We start from the raw sequence: 16905 nt of genomic DNA on the forward strand, positions 1-16905 counted from the left end.
CCCCATCCTCGAGTTTGCTTCCTTTGACCGCTCCACTCCTGGAACCAGTGGTCTTAGGTTGGCTCCCTAAAAGCAGAATCTGAGACAGGGGTTTGGGGATAGGTAATGTATTGAGGGGTGCTCTTCAAGAGCAAATCTGTAAGGGAGGGAGTCAACAAGACCAGGGAAGGAGAAAGCCAAACGGTGGGTATGATCTCAAGGTAGGCCTGGCCTAGCCTCAGCAGGAGGGCTCTGGGGCAAGAACGCCCAGCAGAGTCTGTCTCTCCTTAAACCAAGGGGGTGGGACTTGTGGACCCCCATCAGTTAGTCATTGACTATGAGCTGATGTGGGGCGGGCACAGCTTCCATGATGAGGTGCCTCTCGGCGGCTAAGGGCAGTTTTCTGGAGAAGGGGACAGCCGTGAGCACTTAGCAGCCAACACGCACAGCAGCTCCCACAGATGGGCCCAGTGAAGGGGAGTGGGCGAGCCTCACAGCATCTACCACAGAAGGCAGCTGATGAGCTCTTTACAAAATTAAAAATGCCTGTACCCTTGACCCAGCAGCCCCTCTTTCAGGAGTTTTGTCTGTGGATACGCTCACACATGTGGAATGATGTTTTTACTCAGATGGCAATGGCAGTGATAGCAGAAGCCTGGAGAACACCTGAGCGCTCATTACAAGGGGACATGTTAGATGGCACAGTGGAATACACTGCAGCCACTAACAAAACAAAAAGTGTGAGGAAGCTCTTTATGTGTTGATATGGAATAGTTTCTAAGAGGTAGTGGTGAGTTAAAAAAACTTCAGAATAGTGTAAATACTGTATTACCATTTGTTTTAAAATTTATTTTATATGTACATGCATATGCATGTATATAATTTTAAACGTACAGACACTCTCAGCAGAAATGTACAGTATAACCAAGAAACTGGTAACGTTTGTGGTCTACGGGAAGGAGAAAAAAACAAGAATGGAACAGAGACTTAAGTTTTCACTGCATACTCTCTTATACCTTTCACATTTTGTACCATAGGCATCTGTTACATAATCAAGTAAAAAATAAAGTAATTCATTTTTAAAACAATTCTGGATCTGCTATTTACTAGCTCAGTGATGCTTGTCCTTAGCCTCGGTTTCCTCACCTGTAAAATGCAGGTGACAAAGCCTTCACTTCATAGGACTGCAAATATTAAACTGGGCAATGCATAGAAATCACTTAGTATAATGCCTCCCTGCTAAGTAATCAATAACTGTTAGCTGCTGCTATTAATATTATTATCATTTATATTATTATGGTTTATTACCTTGTAGGGTAATCGTGAGAATGAGCTTAAATAAAGTATATTGTATACAGTAGCGCAGTGCCTAGCACCACAGTGTGTGTGTGTGTTTCTTTTTAACACAATGCAAATTAATAAATGTGTGTGCATATACATATATACATATATTTTTAAGGGAACTAGAATCATGTTCTACATATTGTTTTGTAACCTGATTATTATACTTAATACATTTTAGGCACTTTCCTGTACTGTTCATATTCAGGAATACTTGTATTTTACAGCGATAATGGTAGACCAGCAGTGCACCCTGGGAGTGGGAAGGGTGTTAGCAGTTCGTAGCAGTAGTGCAGTCTCCCTGTGTCTCATCGTCCAGAGGTGGTAGAAGGCACCCAGGAGCCAGCAGTCCACTGTCACTTGCTGGCCCTGAGCTGTCAGAAGAGGCTCTCTTGAGCCTTCCTGCCTGGAGCATTCTCTTGAGGAGTAAGAATAATTTAACCTGACAGATCCTGGGAGAAGGATCTCAACAAATAATTATGAATTACTCCTGATCCTTTGACTTAATCCAGTGGCATCCATAATGAGGTGTGTGTATGAAGGTCCATAGGAGGCAAAAGGAAATATTAGAACTTACGTTTCTATTTAATTTGAATCTCCCTTACAATCTCTGTTTTTTGTGTTATTTATTTTATTAATTTTTGGCTGTGTCGCACAGCTTGTGGGATCTTAGTTGCCTGACCAGGGATTGAACCTGGGCCCTCGGCAGTGAAAGTGTGGAATCCTAACCACTGGACAGCCAATTCCCTGTGTTATTTTAAAATACATTAATATAGCAGCACTTTTTTTATAATAATAAAATAAAAATTTGTAACTTGAAGGTGCATGCTCATATTCTTTTAACTGATAGGAATATACAAAATTGTATCTAGGGTATTATTTCCAGGGTGTCTGGTTGTATGGTATAAATTAATTTATCCTGGACACTAGGTTGATTTGACCTAACTTTTAACTTCAATCTCAAAAGGTAAAGGAGGAGTTTGCCAATTTAATGTTGTACCATATTTCAGTCCTAGGACATTTCAAAAGGATTACTCATGTAATAGTAATAATAGTAATAGTAGTAATAATATCATATTGTATTTTACAAAGCTTTCCAATGCCTCATTGATAATAATATAGAAACAAGCTTAGGCAATAGAATAATCACTGATTCTCAAATGTAATTGCTTCATGTGTATTAATTACAAAAGCATTGATCATAGTATTAACGTTTTTGGTGTACATTTACAAAGGAAAAAGAAAGTTGAGGTTTAGTAGCACAGAAAAACACTAGCTTTAAAAATTAAATCTGAAATCGTGAAAAAAGTTCCAACTTCCCTAGTAATCAGGAATGATTACTGAGTGCAGGTTGACTGTAAATGCAAATCGAAACCTTAAAGTACAATTTCTTGCCCCTCATACTGGCAGAAGTGTTAAAGTCTGATGATTTTCCAGGGTTGGTGAGGATGCTTTGGTGCAAGGGGTGTAAATCGGCACAGCCACTTTGGAGGACAGTTTGGCAACGTTTTCAGAGATAAAAATGCTCATGCCATTCACTGTCTCTGGATCTGCCCTAGGGAGATACTCAGACATAAAGAGGCACATACAAGCATGTTCACTGCAGCCGTTAATGGCAAACAGTTGGAGACAGCCATCATTGGGGGAACATTAAAAAGATAGTGACTTAAAAAAATTAAAATGGAGGGGAGGGATAAATTAGGAGGTTGGGATTAACACTTACACACTACTATATATAAAATAGATAACCAACAAGGACCTACTATATAGCATAGGGAACTATACTCAATATTTTATAATCTGTAAGGGAAAATAATCTGAAAAAAAAAATATATATATATATATGTTTACCTGAAACTAACATGACAGCGAAAATCAACTATACTTCAATAAAATTTTTTAAACAGTAAAGTAGAATTTATATAACATAAACTTTATAATTTTAAAGTGTAGAATTCAGTGCTTTTTAGTATATTTACAGGGTTGTGCAACCATCACCACTATCTTAATTCCAGAACATTTTTATCACCTCAAAAAGATACTCTCTGCACATTAGCAGTCACTGCCTATTTTCCCCCTCCCCTTTCCACTGGCAACCACTAACCTACCTCCTGTCTCTAGATTTGTCTGTTCTGGACATTTCATATGAATGGAACCATACGATCTGGCCTTTCGGGGCTGAGGGTGGGGCGACCGTTTTATTGTGATATAATTCACATACCATGCAAGTTACTCGTTTTAAACGTACAGTTCAGGGTTTTAGTATATTCACAGAGTTGTGCAACCATGACAACAATTTTAGAACATTTCATCACCCCAAAAAGAAGCCCCATACCCTTTAGCTATCATCCCTGAAACTCTCCTCCCCAGCCCCAGGAAACCATTTCTGTCTCTATAGAGACAAAGGCAATCTATAGATTTGCCAATTCTGAATATTTCATATCAGTGGATCATAAAAGATGTCTTTTGTGTCTGGCTTCTTTTACTTAGCATGTTTTCAAGATTCATCCACACATTGCAATATGTGTCAGTACTTCATTCTTTTTTACTGCCGGATAACATTCCATTGTGTGGATATACCACATTTTGTTGATCCATTCATCAGTTGGTGGACATTTGCGTTGTTTCCACCTTTGGGCTAATAATGCTGTTATGAACATCCATGTACAAGTTTCTGTACGAGCATAGGTTTTCTATTCTCCTTTGTAGAATTGCTGGGTCATATGGTAATTCTGTTTTACTTTTTGAGGAATTGCCAAACGTTTCTACAGCAGTTGTGCCATTTTACTTTTCCACCATTGATGTATTAAGGGTTCCAGTTTCTCTATATCCTTGCCAACACTTATTTTCCATTTAAAAATAGTTATAGCTGTCCTAGTGGGTATGAACTGGTGTCTCATTGTGGTTTTGATTTCCATTTCCCTAATGACTAATGATGTGGAGCGTCTTTTCTTGTGCTTATTGGCGATTTGTGTATCTTCTTTGGAGAAATGTCTATTCAATCTGTGGCATCTTTATGCTGTGCTGTAGAGCTGTTAAAAAGGAATGAGGCAGATCTATATGTAGTCACCCCTGATCATTACACTGAGCAAAATAGCAGGTAGTAGAAACTACCTGCTATAGGACTTCTCTGGCGGTCCCGTGTGCTTCCATTGCAGGGGGCACAGGTTCGATCCCAGGTCTGGGAACTAAGATCCCACGTGCCGGGCAGCCAAAAACAAGAAAAAAAAAGATGCATTATAGTACCATAAGCTTTATATAAATACACATGTGTGCCATGTGTTACATACACACACCCCCTAGTACTGTATGGTAAATATAAATATGTAAGAGCATAGGGAAGGGTCTGGTAGAATAGTCCCCAGACTTATCAAGATGCTTGGTTACCTTGGGGCAGGGAGAGAGAGAACTAGTGGGGGTGGGATTTCATCAAAAGGGACTTTTGTCTTATTTATAACATTTTACAAAGTATTCATGAACTATCTGGTTAATAAAAAATTGTATGAAAACTCCTTAAAATATATACACAGTTTAAAAATATAAGAAAAAGAAAGCAACTGGGGAACTCTAGAGAGGGGTTAGAATCAGTGCTTTCATGCCACGTTGAAGTGAATGTACAATTACTGTTCGGAAAATGTCATTGATCATTGATTCCCTTTATGGCTCAGACCTATTTCGTCTTATATCCTTTTTATCAAAACAGTTTTGTTGGGCTTCCCTGGTGGTGCAGTGGTTGAGAGTCCGCCTGCCGATGCAGGGGACACGGGTTCGTGCCCCGGTCCGGGAAGATCCCACATGCCGCGGAGTGGGTAGGCCCGTGAGCCATGGCCACTGAGCCTGCGCGTCTGGAGCCTGTGCTCCGCAACGGGAGAGGCCACAACAGTGAGAGGCCCGTGTACCGCAAAAAAAAAAAAAAAAAAGTTTTGTTGGTCTTTTACTAATATATAAAAATACAAATAGTAGAGAGGTTTATAAAGTTAAAATTAACTGATCCTCTCTTCACCTCAAACCCCTCCTTCCCCATGACAATTAGTGTTAGTGCAGCTTCTTTTCCTAATAAACCTCTGTGTTTTTGTATGTTCTTCTCACCCCACCCAATAAGGTGTGTTTCGTCAGCTTTCTGTTGTTGATGGGAAAAAGCTCCTTCCCCTCTAGGGGTAAGGGAAGTCCTTTTTTTTGGCTGCATTGGGTCTTCATTGCTGTATGCGGGCTTTTCTCTTGTTGCAGAGAGCGGGGGCTACTCTTGGTTGCGGTGAGCGGACTTGGCTTCTCTTGTTGCGGAGCACGGGCTCTAGGCACGTGGGCTTCAGTAGTTGTGGCTTGTGGGCTCTAGAGCACAGGCTCAGTAGTTATGCCACACAGGCTTAGTTGCTCCGTGGCATATGGGATCTTCCCGGACCAGGGATCGAACCCTGTCCCCTGCATTGGCAGGCGGATTCTTAACCACTGCGCCACCAGGGAAGTCCGAAAGGGAAGTCTGTCTTTAAGCATCTGTGATAGTGGTCTTCAGCCTTGCTTTGTATCACCCCCTACCAGAGATCGTTATTTTGCAGATCCCAAGTTCTGCTCAGGTGTCTTTATTTCATAAAAAGCTCCCATGATGATTCTGATGAGGCCACAGGGTTAAGAATCATTAATCTAGTGAGTAACAGAGCAATCATAAATTGTACCCATGATGCTTCTTCGAGAATTATTTTTGGTAGGTTCTTTATGAGAGAGTAATGAGCCTGTCAGCTTTGTGGAAACATGCCTGAACTAAGATGGTCTGTTTTGTTCCAGGAATTTCACAGAATTTTCACTTTAGGTTATTTTCAGCATTGGAGCTTTAACTCTAACTAAATACTCTACATAGAGCTACCATTTGAGCCTGAGAAAGTGATCTTGGATTCCTTTTTGAAAACGGTAGGAATAGGTAGTACAGGGTAGTACAGTAGTACAGTACAGAACTTTGCTTTCTGCCATTTCAATCGAAAATGAGTGGATATAGCAAGAATGACAGATGCTTAAATCTTCCATGCCAGGCAAACTATCCCTAGGTCTTGTTTTGTAAAGTTTTTTCACCTCTCCCCCCACCCCCACCCCCAGCCCCAGCCCCAGATTTTTGTAGACTTTTTTTTTTTTTTTTTTTTTTTTGTGGTACGCGGGCCTCTCACTGTTGTGGCCTCTCCCGTTGCGGAGCACAGGCTCCGGACGCGCAGGCTTAGCGGCCATGGCTTACGGGCCCAGCCACTCCGCGGCATGTGGGATCTTCCCGGACCAGGGCACGAACCCGTGTGCCCTGCATTGGCAGGCGGACTCTCAACCACTGCACCACCAGGGAAGCCCTGGACTTCTTTATAGTATGTTTGCCTGAGATGCAAGTGAGAAACTCACGTGATTCATAAAACTCCCCACGAATTTCCATTCTTAATGTTTTCAGACGTAAAACACAGAAATTCATAGATGCCATTTAGAGACGTAATAATAATCAGTTTCTTTAGAATAATAAACCTGAGTAATCTTTCTTATATCTTAAATTTTTTTAAACTTTACATTTTCTCTTCTAGGTATTCTCATGGGAGCAGTTATAAAAATTATAGAGTTTAAAAAACTGGCAAATTGGAAGGTAGGTTTACCCAATTGTTCTTTTTTTTAACATATTTACAATTTTTATTGGTTCTTAAGTTTAGTAACACTGATTATGGTGGCTTTCTTATCATTCCTTGACGGTCAGTGAAGTTTATATTGTCCCATTAATTTTTTAACATTCTGGTAGATTAGGGTTGATATCTTTACATCTGAGTTTTCTGAAAAAGCATAAATCTCACACTTTCAAATTAACATAGGCGCATTCAATGCCATGTTTTGTTATTTACTTGCATTTTTATAATCTTAGACTAACTTGCTGTATACAGGGCTCTAATTAGCATTTAACATTAAACAATGTTTATTGCTCCTAATTCCATTCTGACAGCTGAGCCCAATAAGACATATCTGCCCAGCACTGTAGACCTTACAGAACGCTTTATATACTGTAGCTTTTGTCATCCTCATGACAACCATGGAGGCAGATTGACCACGTATTATCCCCGTTTTTACAGATGAAGAAAGTGACCTCTGAGGGGTTGAGACATGTCTAACATCACAGAGCTAGAGAGCGGTTGGGTTGGCTCTTGTGTCCAGACCCTCTGGTTCTATGTGTTCTATATTTTCTCTGCCACAGCATGCTGTCCTCACTTGTGGATGTTCCCACCCTTACGTTCACACAATGGTCATTAGAGCGTGAGGTCCAAGGACTAATTGAAACTCAAGTTTCAGCTTAAACTTTGAGCATCTATATCGAGTAGGGAGTTTAACAAGTGTGTAACAAAACTGATTTTGTGGAGGGAAATAAGGTCCATTTCAAAATATTAAAAGAATTGTATGGTTAAAATGTGTCACATTTGAGCCCTTCCTACTTTGACGCAGCTCCTAGGTGTGAGGATTAATTTACCTGTGGAACTGTAGAGTATAAATTTGCAAAACAGGGCTTCCCTGGTGGCGCAGTGGTTAAGAATCCGCCTGCCAGTGCAAGGGACACGGGTTTGAGCCCTGGTCCGGGAAGATCCCACATGCCGTGGAGCAACTAAGCCCGTGCGCCACAACTACTGAGCCTATGCTCTAGGGCCTGTGAGCCACAATTACTGAAGCCTGTGCACCTAGAGCCTGTGCTCCACAACAAGAGAAGCCCACCACAATGAGAAGCCCGCACACCGCAACGAAGAGGAGCCCCCGCTCACCACAACTAGAGAAAGCCCAAAGCCCACACACGGCAACGAAGACCCAATGCAGCCAAACATAAAGAAATAAGTAAACTAAAAAAAAAAAATTTGCAAAACAAGCCTCATGGTCTGACGTAAAACACAATTTGAAGCTGTTATAAATAATATTCAGGATATATTTTATTAAATGAATTCTCAAAATGTACATTGAGCTTGGAATATTTCTAGAGCTACCCTCAGCTGGGGAAGGGGCGAGGCAGGCCCCACTGGAGCATGCTGTGTATGAAGCTCAACTGGTTCAGTTTAACCCCCCTCCCAGTAGCTTCTGCAACTGGTTCAGTTTAACCCCCCTCACAGTGGCTCATTCTAGGGCAGGAGCAACTGACTGTACACTCTTTCTCAACTCTTAGACTAGATAGAGCCTGATGTGTAAATACCACCTGCTAACACATTTTGTTTGATTTAAAATCAATTGATCAAAATTGGAATCGATTTGAAAACAATTAAAAAATCATTAAGTTTTTTGTTTTGTTTTATTTTGTTTTTCATGGAGGAGAAAGAAAGAGTGGCTTTATTTCTTTGCCAGGCAAAGGGGGAACACAGTAGGTTAGCACCTCAAGAACTGTGCCCCCAGTTTTATTTTAAATGTTATTAATCTATACAAAATTCTAGAAATTTCACATGGATTTTTTTTAATATTTTAAACTGCTTAATTTGTAATCTTTTTAAAAAATTAATTAAAGTATTTATTTTTGGCTGCATTGGGTCTTCGTTGCTGCGCGCGGGCTTTCTCTAGTTGCAGTGAGTGGGGGCTACTCTTCGATGTCATGAGCAGGCTTCTCTTGTTGTGGAGCACGGGCTGTAGGCACGCAGGCTTCAGTAGTTATGGAATGCGGGCTCAGTAGTTGTGGCTCACGGGCTTAGTTGCCCCAAGGCGTGTGGGATCTTCCCGGACCAGGGCTCAAGCCTGTGTCCCCTGCATTGGTAGGCGGATTCTTAACCACTGCGCCACCAGGGAAGTCCTCACATAAAAATTTGAACTTCTAGCTTCTCTCAAAGAAGCAGAAGCTCTCTCAACACCAGGCCCACATTCCCCACAGCAGAGATCCGAGGCACTGAGTGCAGCTGCAGCCCTGGGGAACGCTGTATGATCCCTTCTCCGAGCAGGAGGAGGAAAGGTTATCTTTTATTTTTAGTTTTATATGCTTCGGTATTATTAAATTTATTTTTCAACAGATGTTAGTTTTCAAGTTAAATAATAATAATATATTGAATAGTATAGATGAGTGAACCACAGTTGGGTGGTGAATGTAATTAAGTGCCCTGAAGAGCCATCTAGACAACCAGTGCTTGACCTCAGAAACGGGTGAGGTTTTTAGGCTAAAACCATTGGGCAGGCTTTCTGGAGGAGCAGGTGTTTGTGGAAGCCAAAGCAGGAAGTAGGATCTGTTTGGAAACTGGGTGCTGCAGTGAACAGGGGAGGTAAGAAAAACAGTGAAGTTGCTGGGTATTTTCTTTCCATGTAGGTCTGTTTCCAGACTGCCCTGCTGGGCCTGCCTTCTACCTATATTGTCATATGCTTAATATGTTTCTTTAAGTCAACTTGCTTTTTTGTGTATATAAGTCTTTATAGCAGTTTTTTAAAAGCTTTTATTGTGGTAAAATATACGTAACATAAAATTTAGCATTTTAGCCATTTTTAAGTGTACAATTCAGTGGCATTAAATACATTTACAATGTTGTTTAATCATCACCACTATCTATTTCCAGAATTTTTTCATCATCCCAGACGGAAACTCTACCCATTAAACAATTCCCTATTCCTCTCTCCCTACTTTGTTTTCTACTTTCTATTTTTCTTAGTATTTTCTATTTTTTTAGTAGCCCCTATTCTACTTTCTGTGTTTATGAATTTACCTATTCTAGGTACCTCAAATGGGTGGAATCATATAATATTTGTCCTTTTTTATCTGGCTTATTTTATCAGTACTTAGCATGATGTGTTTTTTCTGTTTTGTTTTGTTTTGTTTTTGCGGTACGTGGGCCTCTCACTGGTGTGGCCTCTCCCGCTGTGGAGCACAGGCTCCGGACGCGCAGGCTCAGCGGCCATGGCTCACGGGCCTAGCTGCTCCGCAGCATGTGGGATCTTCCCAGACCGGGGCACAAACCCATGTCCCCTGCATCGGCAGGTGGACTCTCAACCACTGCGCCACCAGGGAAGCCCTAGCATGCTGTTTTTAAGGTTCATCCACTTTGTAGCCTGTGTCATAACTTGTTTCCTTTTTATGGCTGAATAATATTCCATGGTCAGTATATACGACACTTTGTTTATCCATTTATCTGTTGATGGGCCCTGGGGTTGTTTCCACCTTTTGACTGTCGTGAATAATGCTGCTATGAACGTTGGTGTACTATATACATTTATTTTAAAGGAAACATTATAATACTGTTTTAAGTGGGAAACCAATATTGTTTTTATAAATAAATACGATAAAAACAAAGTGGTACATTTGCTTGCTGAAGCCTCTGAGGACAAGCCTGTCCTCTTTGTCAAAAAGGGGGATCAGCATATTGGAGAGAGGCTTAACACGGTAGCACCAAACTGACGCGTCTGACTTAATTGGGATTGAGAAAGAATCAAAAAGGGCTGACTTTCTCAATCTGTGGGGTCAGTGGTATTCAACACACATTGCTCAAGTACCACCTAAAACCACATCAGATCACTTTAGGGGAGATACCGCCCAAAGGAACTTGGGATCTTTCTGTGACACTATTCACTGTAAGGTGGTGTGTGCATTTCCTGTGGCTTCTGTAACGAATTACCACAAATTGGGTGGCTTAAAACAGCAGAGATTTGTTCTCTCATAGTTCTAGAGGCCAGAAGTCTGAAATCAAGGTGTTGGCAGGGCCACACTCCCTCAAGGGAGTGAATCCAGGCCCTAGGGGAGAATCCTTCGCTGCCTCTTCCGGCTTCAGGTGGTCCCAGGCATTCCTTGGTGATGGCAGCCTAACTCCTGTCTCTGCTTCAGTCTGTCCTCATGTGCCTTCATCTCTGTGTCTGTGTGTCCCTTTCTGTCTCTTTTAAGGACACTGTCATTGGGTTTAGGGCCCACCCTAATCCAGTATGGTCTCAGCTGTGATTCTTCCCTTAATTCCATCTGCAAAGACCCTATTTTCAAATCAGGTCGCATTTTGAGGTTCCAGGTCACATGAATTGGGAGGAGAGGACACTGTGAACCCACTGCAGGTGGGTTCTCCTTTTTCCCAGGGGGTGTTTTGTTTCTGAAACTCCCAGAGTCTCTGCAGTGGCCCAACTGCACAGATCCTGCGAATAGCTTGCCCCACAAAGCACAGAGATCGGCCCATTTCTTTTCACATGGCCCCAGTCTGAGTCATGAGCTTGTGATACAGGCGGTTATTTTAAGACTTAATAAGGCATTTTCAGAAGTCATCATTTGCTTCTATTTTGAGCCTTTTTTGAATGTTATTTTAGTCTTTATGGTAACAGCCGTACATTTGTAAGGATACATTTATCATTCTTTTGAATAGGGATTTTGACAAGAAGTCAGACTGTCAAGATTGTGACATAGAAGTTTTCATATGAAAAGGGCCTGATTTTGCAGTATTAAATAGACTGCGTATTACCTGTAGTCATTTTGGGTTTGAGAACCAGTATGTATTTTCCCCCAATCCACCAACAACTAGAGAACTGTATTACTATAGAAGATGAAATTATTATTCCATTCCCCCCAAAGGTGGCCATATTCTAAAAATACCTTTCATAATGGTACTTAATATTTGAATCTGAAAGCATGACAAGGGGCTCGCTTTATAGCCATGTCCCAGGTTGCAAGGGCATCAGGTGAGGACTGTTTCATCACATCAGATTTAGGAAAATGGCATAGTTGTCTATGACATGCAGAGAAAAGGCAGGGCTATTTTAAACATGAGTAGGGTTTACTCTTCCTCTAAGTGGATTGTTTTAGGGCTTACCGTTAACCTTTTTCCTGGAGGAATCCAATTTGTGGACTTCTTTTTGAAAGTGTTCTATCTGAATTGAAATGTTTTCTATATTAAAATTAGTTTTCTTTCCTTAGTAAAGAATAAAAAGCATACCGCTGTATGTTTGGAAGTGGTTCATTCTGCTATTTATTTTGCTGGTCACCTTTTAAAATCATTTGTCCTACATTTTTAAATGCAGGTTTTGAGAGTTTTGTATATTTGTTTGTTTTTGTCTCTCCTTTTGTTTGTTTTTGTCGCTCCTTTTGTTTGGTTTTATTATCAGGTGGTGGTTTAAGCATTGTATTTTTCCACTGGGCCAGGTTCTAAGAGAACAGTTACTTTGGCTTTTCATTGATGGATTTATTTCTTAATTACACAGATTTCATGCCTCTGAAAATATCCATTTTATATTTACAGGAGGAAGAAATGTTTCGTCCAAATATGTTTTTCCTCCTTTTGCTTCCACCTATTATATTTGAGTCAGGATATTCATTACACAAGGTAAGACTCAGGCACACATTAGTGCTTTTGGTCTGGGTGGCTCCGTGTGTTTGTAAGGCAAGTTCCTTAAAAGCTCAGGTGTTAATTTAGCAGTGGTGGCTCTGTGTGAACACCCTGGCGTGTGTGGTAGAAGCTAGACTGTCATGCCTGACTTGTAGAGGGAGCAAACATGGTCAGTGGGCTGCTTTCATGGTTTTAGGCAGTGTGGCTTACTAGTGTTTTCCATAGAGGGGTACTTTGCCTAGAAAGAAATAGCCAAAGTGATTTTGGTGGTACACAGGTGTTACATTGACTCCTCTTGGACACAGACTGACCCATGTTAAGAGGACAGACTGTGTCCTGGGATGACAGGGACAGGTGCCCCAGGCCTACTGGTTCTCTCACGTCACCATATCGGGCCTTTCTCCTGCCTTGGGCCCATCCATCCTTCAGTGTCTCCCCTCTCAGGGCACTGCCCTGGGCCTCAGCTCCCAGCCATTATGCCCTTTAAGCCCCAGTCTCCATTCCTTCCCACCCTCTCCCTGGCCGTGCTTTTCCTCACCAGACTGGAGCCCCATCCTTCCCCCTAGTCTTCCACCTCCTTCTGGCCCAGCCACCTACTCCCACAGTTGCTCCGCTCATTCTTGGCTCCCTGACCCTGGAGAGCAGCATCACTGGCCCCTGCTCAGTTCTCTGCTTTGCTCTGGCATTTCTGGTCTCTGTCTTCCAGCTTCCAGTGGGGCTCTTTCTGCCTGGGCAGGAGCTTCTCGCTTTTAAGCCAGTTTGTGTGTGTACCTGAGTCTTTTCCTTGTCTATGAGTTCCTTTTTTTTTTTTAATTTGTGTAGCAAACTTGTTTTTTTAAATACATTTATTTATTTATTTATTTATGGCTGCGTTGGGTCTTCGTTGCTGCCTGCGGGCTTTCTCTAGTTGCAGCGAGCGGGGCTACTCTTCATTGCGGTGCGCCGGCTTCTCATTGTGGTGGCTTCTCTTGTTGCGGAGCGTGGGCTCTAGGTGTGTGAGCTTCAGTAGCTGTGGCATGCGGGCTCAGTAGTTGTGGCACACGGGCTCTAGAGCGCAGGCTCAGTAGTTGTAGCGCACAGGCTTAGTTGCTCCGTGGCATGTGGGATCTTCCCGGACCAGGGCTCGAACCCATGTCCCCTGCATTGGCAGGCGGATTCTAAACCACTGCGTCACTAGGGAAGTCCATATGAGTTCTTTTTAAATATAAGTGTATTTAAGTTTTAAAATAAAAAGGTGATTCAACTTAAAATACTAGTAATACAACAGTTATTTTGTAAATATGATTTTAAAAAACTGTGAAGGTTGGAAAGACTAAGGATCGGCATATCTTTGGAGAGAGGAAAGAGCCTGGACTTTAGAGCCGGAGAGACCTAGGCCTAATCATGCGCTGCCCCCTATAGGTTCCTCTTGAGTAGAGTAGAAATTAAAAACAGAGGACAAAAAGATCCCCAAAACCCTACCTCCTAGGTTGCTTTGAGATTTACATTAGATGAAAGTGTATGCAAAGCACCACTCACCACATTAAATAATTGGTAGTGCTTCTTGTTATTATCTATTATAACATGACTAGTGTTACTATTAATAATAATGTAATAAACTTGAGTTAAATTTGTTATGAGAGTTTTGGTAAAAACATACAAATTAAATTTTTAATTTTCCTCCTGGATATTAAAGCAAAATTATTCTAAGATGTTCAGGCCAGATTTTTTTTAAGTTATTATTTTATTGTGCATTAATCAAAAGAAAAAGTGAAAAGGAAATTTAATATTAAAAAAGTCCCATATCTTATAAACCATTACTGACATCAGATAATTGTTAAAAAGAAAACAAGCAAGAAGGATTTGAAGGTCAGTATCTCTCACTCTTTAATTTTGTGAACAAATCTTGAAAGAACTGAGCAGATTATGAAAATATTTCAAAACAGCGCTGAAGAAAATGGATTGATTTTTTTTTTTCCCTTTGGCTGCCACTCGGCATGTGGGATCTTAGTTCCTCGACCAGGGATTGAACCTGGGCCCTCGGCAATGAGAGCAAGAGTCCTAATCACTGGACTGCCAGGGAACTCCCAAAAAATGATTCGATTTTGACTTAAAAACATAAGACTGGTTATTATATTAGCACATGTAAACTTTTTATTTTCTAATTTTTTGGAGGGAGGGGAAATAAACTTATTCAAAATTTGAGGAAAATAGTAGTTTCTTAAGAGAAGAAATTTTTGAAGATGGCTTTACAGCAGAAACTGTGACAATTTATGTGAAAGGGACTAGTGTGAGTTGGAATGGGAATTCAGAGACTTCTGTCCACTGCCTACCCACCCCCAAAGAAGATAGGAAGTTGACTTTATTTTAATATTGCTATATTTGCTGACGTAAATTTGGACTTGGAATAAAAATTTCAGTACAGTTATCATCAGTTGGTATGTATTAGGTAGGCAGCTATTTGGTTCTTTAAATTATTAATATAAAGAATAGAACTTTTTAAAAAATAAATTTATTTATTTATTTACTTTTGGCTGCATTGGGTCTTCGTTGCTGCGCGTCGGCTTTCTCTAGTTGGGGCGAGCGGGGGCTACTCTTCATTGAAGTGCACAGGCTTCTCATTGCGGTGGCTTCTCTTGTTGTGGAGCACGGGCTCTAGGCTCGCGGGCCTCAGAAGCTGTGGCTCACAGGCTCTAGAGCGCAGGCTCAGTAATTGTGGTGCACAGGCTTAGTTGCTCCGCGGCATGTGGGATCTTCCCGGACCAGGGCTCGAACCCATGTTTCCTGTATTGGCAGGCGGATTCTTAACCACTGCACCACCAGGGAAGCCCAAGAATAGAACATTTTTTAAATTATGTCTGAGAGAAGCAGATAAATTTGCTTTATGTAGCAAAGGGAAGTTCTTATAGTGGGGCAACTTGAATTTGGGTAACTTTCCAACATCCAGATTAATATTAGCCAACGACGTAAGTTATATCAGAATTAGATCCCTATAAACAGACCAAGGCTTAGTGTAATCTATTTTTAAATAACAAAATTAAGCAGCTCTCTGCAAAGAAAAACTCATAGATGAAAGCCTTTTGTTTAGGAAAAAACCAAATCATTGTGTTTGCCTTGAGCTATTTTAAAGTTCTTTGTGTGCTAAAGATTGAGATGCCAAACAAAGTAATTGAATGTCTGATTATGGTCAGCCAAATCAAAATTGCAAAAAATGAAGCAAAGAAACTTCCTGAAGGAGATAGGCTTAGTGGGTTGTCAGTGCTGAGCTGAGGACAGTCTTCTGAAGTGAGCTTTAAAGTATCAGTTCCTGGGAATTCCCTCGTGGTCCAGTGGTTAGGACTCAGCACTTTCACTGCCGAGGGCCCGGGTTTCAATCCCTGGTCAGGGAACTAAGATCCCACAAGCTGCATGACGTGGCCAAAAAAAAAAAGTATCAGTTCCTGTTGTTCATGGCTTGACAATTTCTGAGCGAAAAAATGGTTTTCCTTGTCCAGACCCACAATCACGGACCATCAAGTTACCCTGGCCTTATTCCTAAACAGAGTCCACAGGGTTCTAATAAATAGCTTAATTTTTTAAATTTTATGGAAATTTGAAAGATGTTACCATACTGCTTGGACTCAAATATTTTCTCTTAAATGCTGTATAGATGGGAATATATTTTATCTATCATATTTGATGATACTAATAGAGTGAAATAAAATTGCTTAAAAGATGTGGACTACAAAAAGGAGCTTCTGATAGTATAAACTATTATCTTGACATTCTTTGTAGCAATGTACCTTTTCTTAATTAATTGAAAAATTATAATTATATAAACTTCGGACTTTAATCAGACATGAAACACAGTTAATTCCTTTAGTACCTATTCATGGGGCATCTTGCATCTCACAGGCTGTATGCCAGTGACTGTTGTACAAAAGCAGATGTGGTCTTTGCCCCCATTGAGCCTGCAACCTAGTGGGAAAGACAGATACCAAATAATTACATAAAATAAATGTAACGTTTCAGCTATGTCAAGTGCTACCAGGAGAGAGTCACTGTGCATTGAGAGCATAGACTGGGATCTGACTTGGGTAAGGGATCAGAGAAGGCTTCCCTCAGGAAGAGTCAAAATGTCCTGAGATCTTGGGACGATTAAAGTTCACTAAGCGAAGGGGAAGGAAGAGTGGTCCAAGCCCAGGGAGCATGATGTGTTTGAAAAACAAAAAGCTACTAGTGTGACTGGAACCCAGAGAACAAAGGGGAGGTTAGAGGCCTTCGAGGGGTCAAACCATCCAGGCTTTGGTTGGGTTTTAACTGCGTTTTGAGTGGAAGTGGGGGTCAGAATGTAGGCAGCACAGTCAGACTTATCTTTTGC

General features: G+C 41.1%; 1 protein-coding gene across 3 annotated transcripts in view; it reads left to right on the forward strand.

Annotated features, from left to right (window-relative positions):
- The window catches only part of SLC9A8 (solute carrier family 9 member A8), a 71830-nt gene that overhangs the window by 16710 nt on the left and 38215 nt on the right, over positions 1–16905 (forward strand). For 2 of the 3 annotated variants that reach the window (XM_082670848.1, XM_082670849.1), the window contains exons 4-5: positions 6867–6925; positions 12480–12563. In XM_082670848.1, coding sequence (XP_082526974.1) covers positions 6867–6925; positions 12480–12563 — 143 coding nt within the window. The remainder of the gene's footprint in view (positions 1–6866; positions 6926–12479; positions 12564–16905) is intronic. The other variant, XM_082670850.1, reaches the window with a different exon arrangement.

Source organism: Grampus griseus, assembly GCF_964374135.1.
Source record: "Grampus griseus genome assembly, chromosome: 14".
Lineage (NCBI taxonomy): Eukaryota > Metazoa > Chordata > Mammalia > Artiodactyla > Delphinidae > Grampus > Grampus griseus.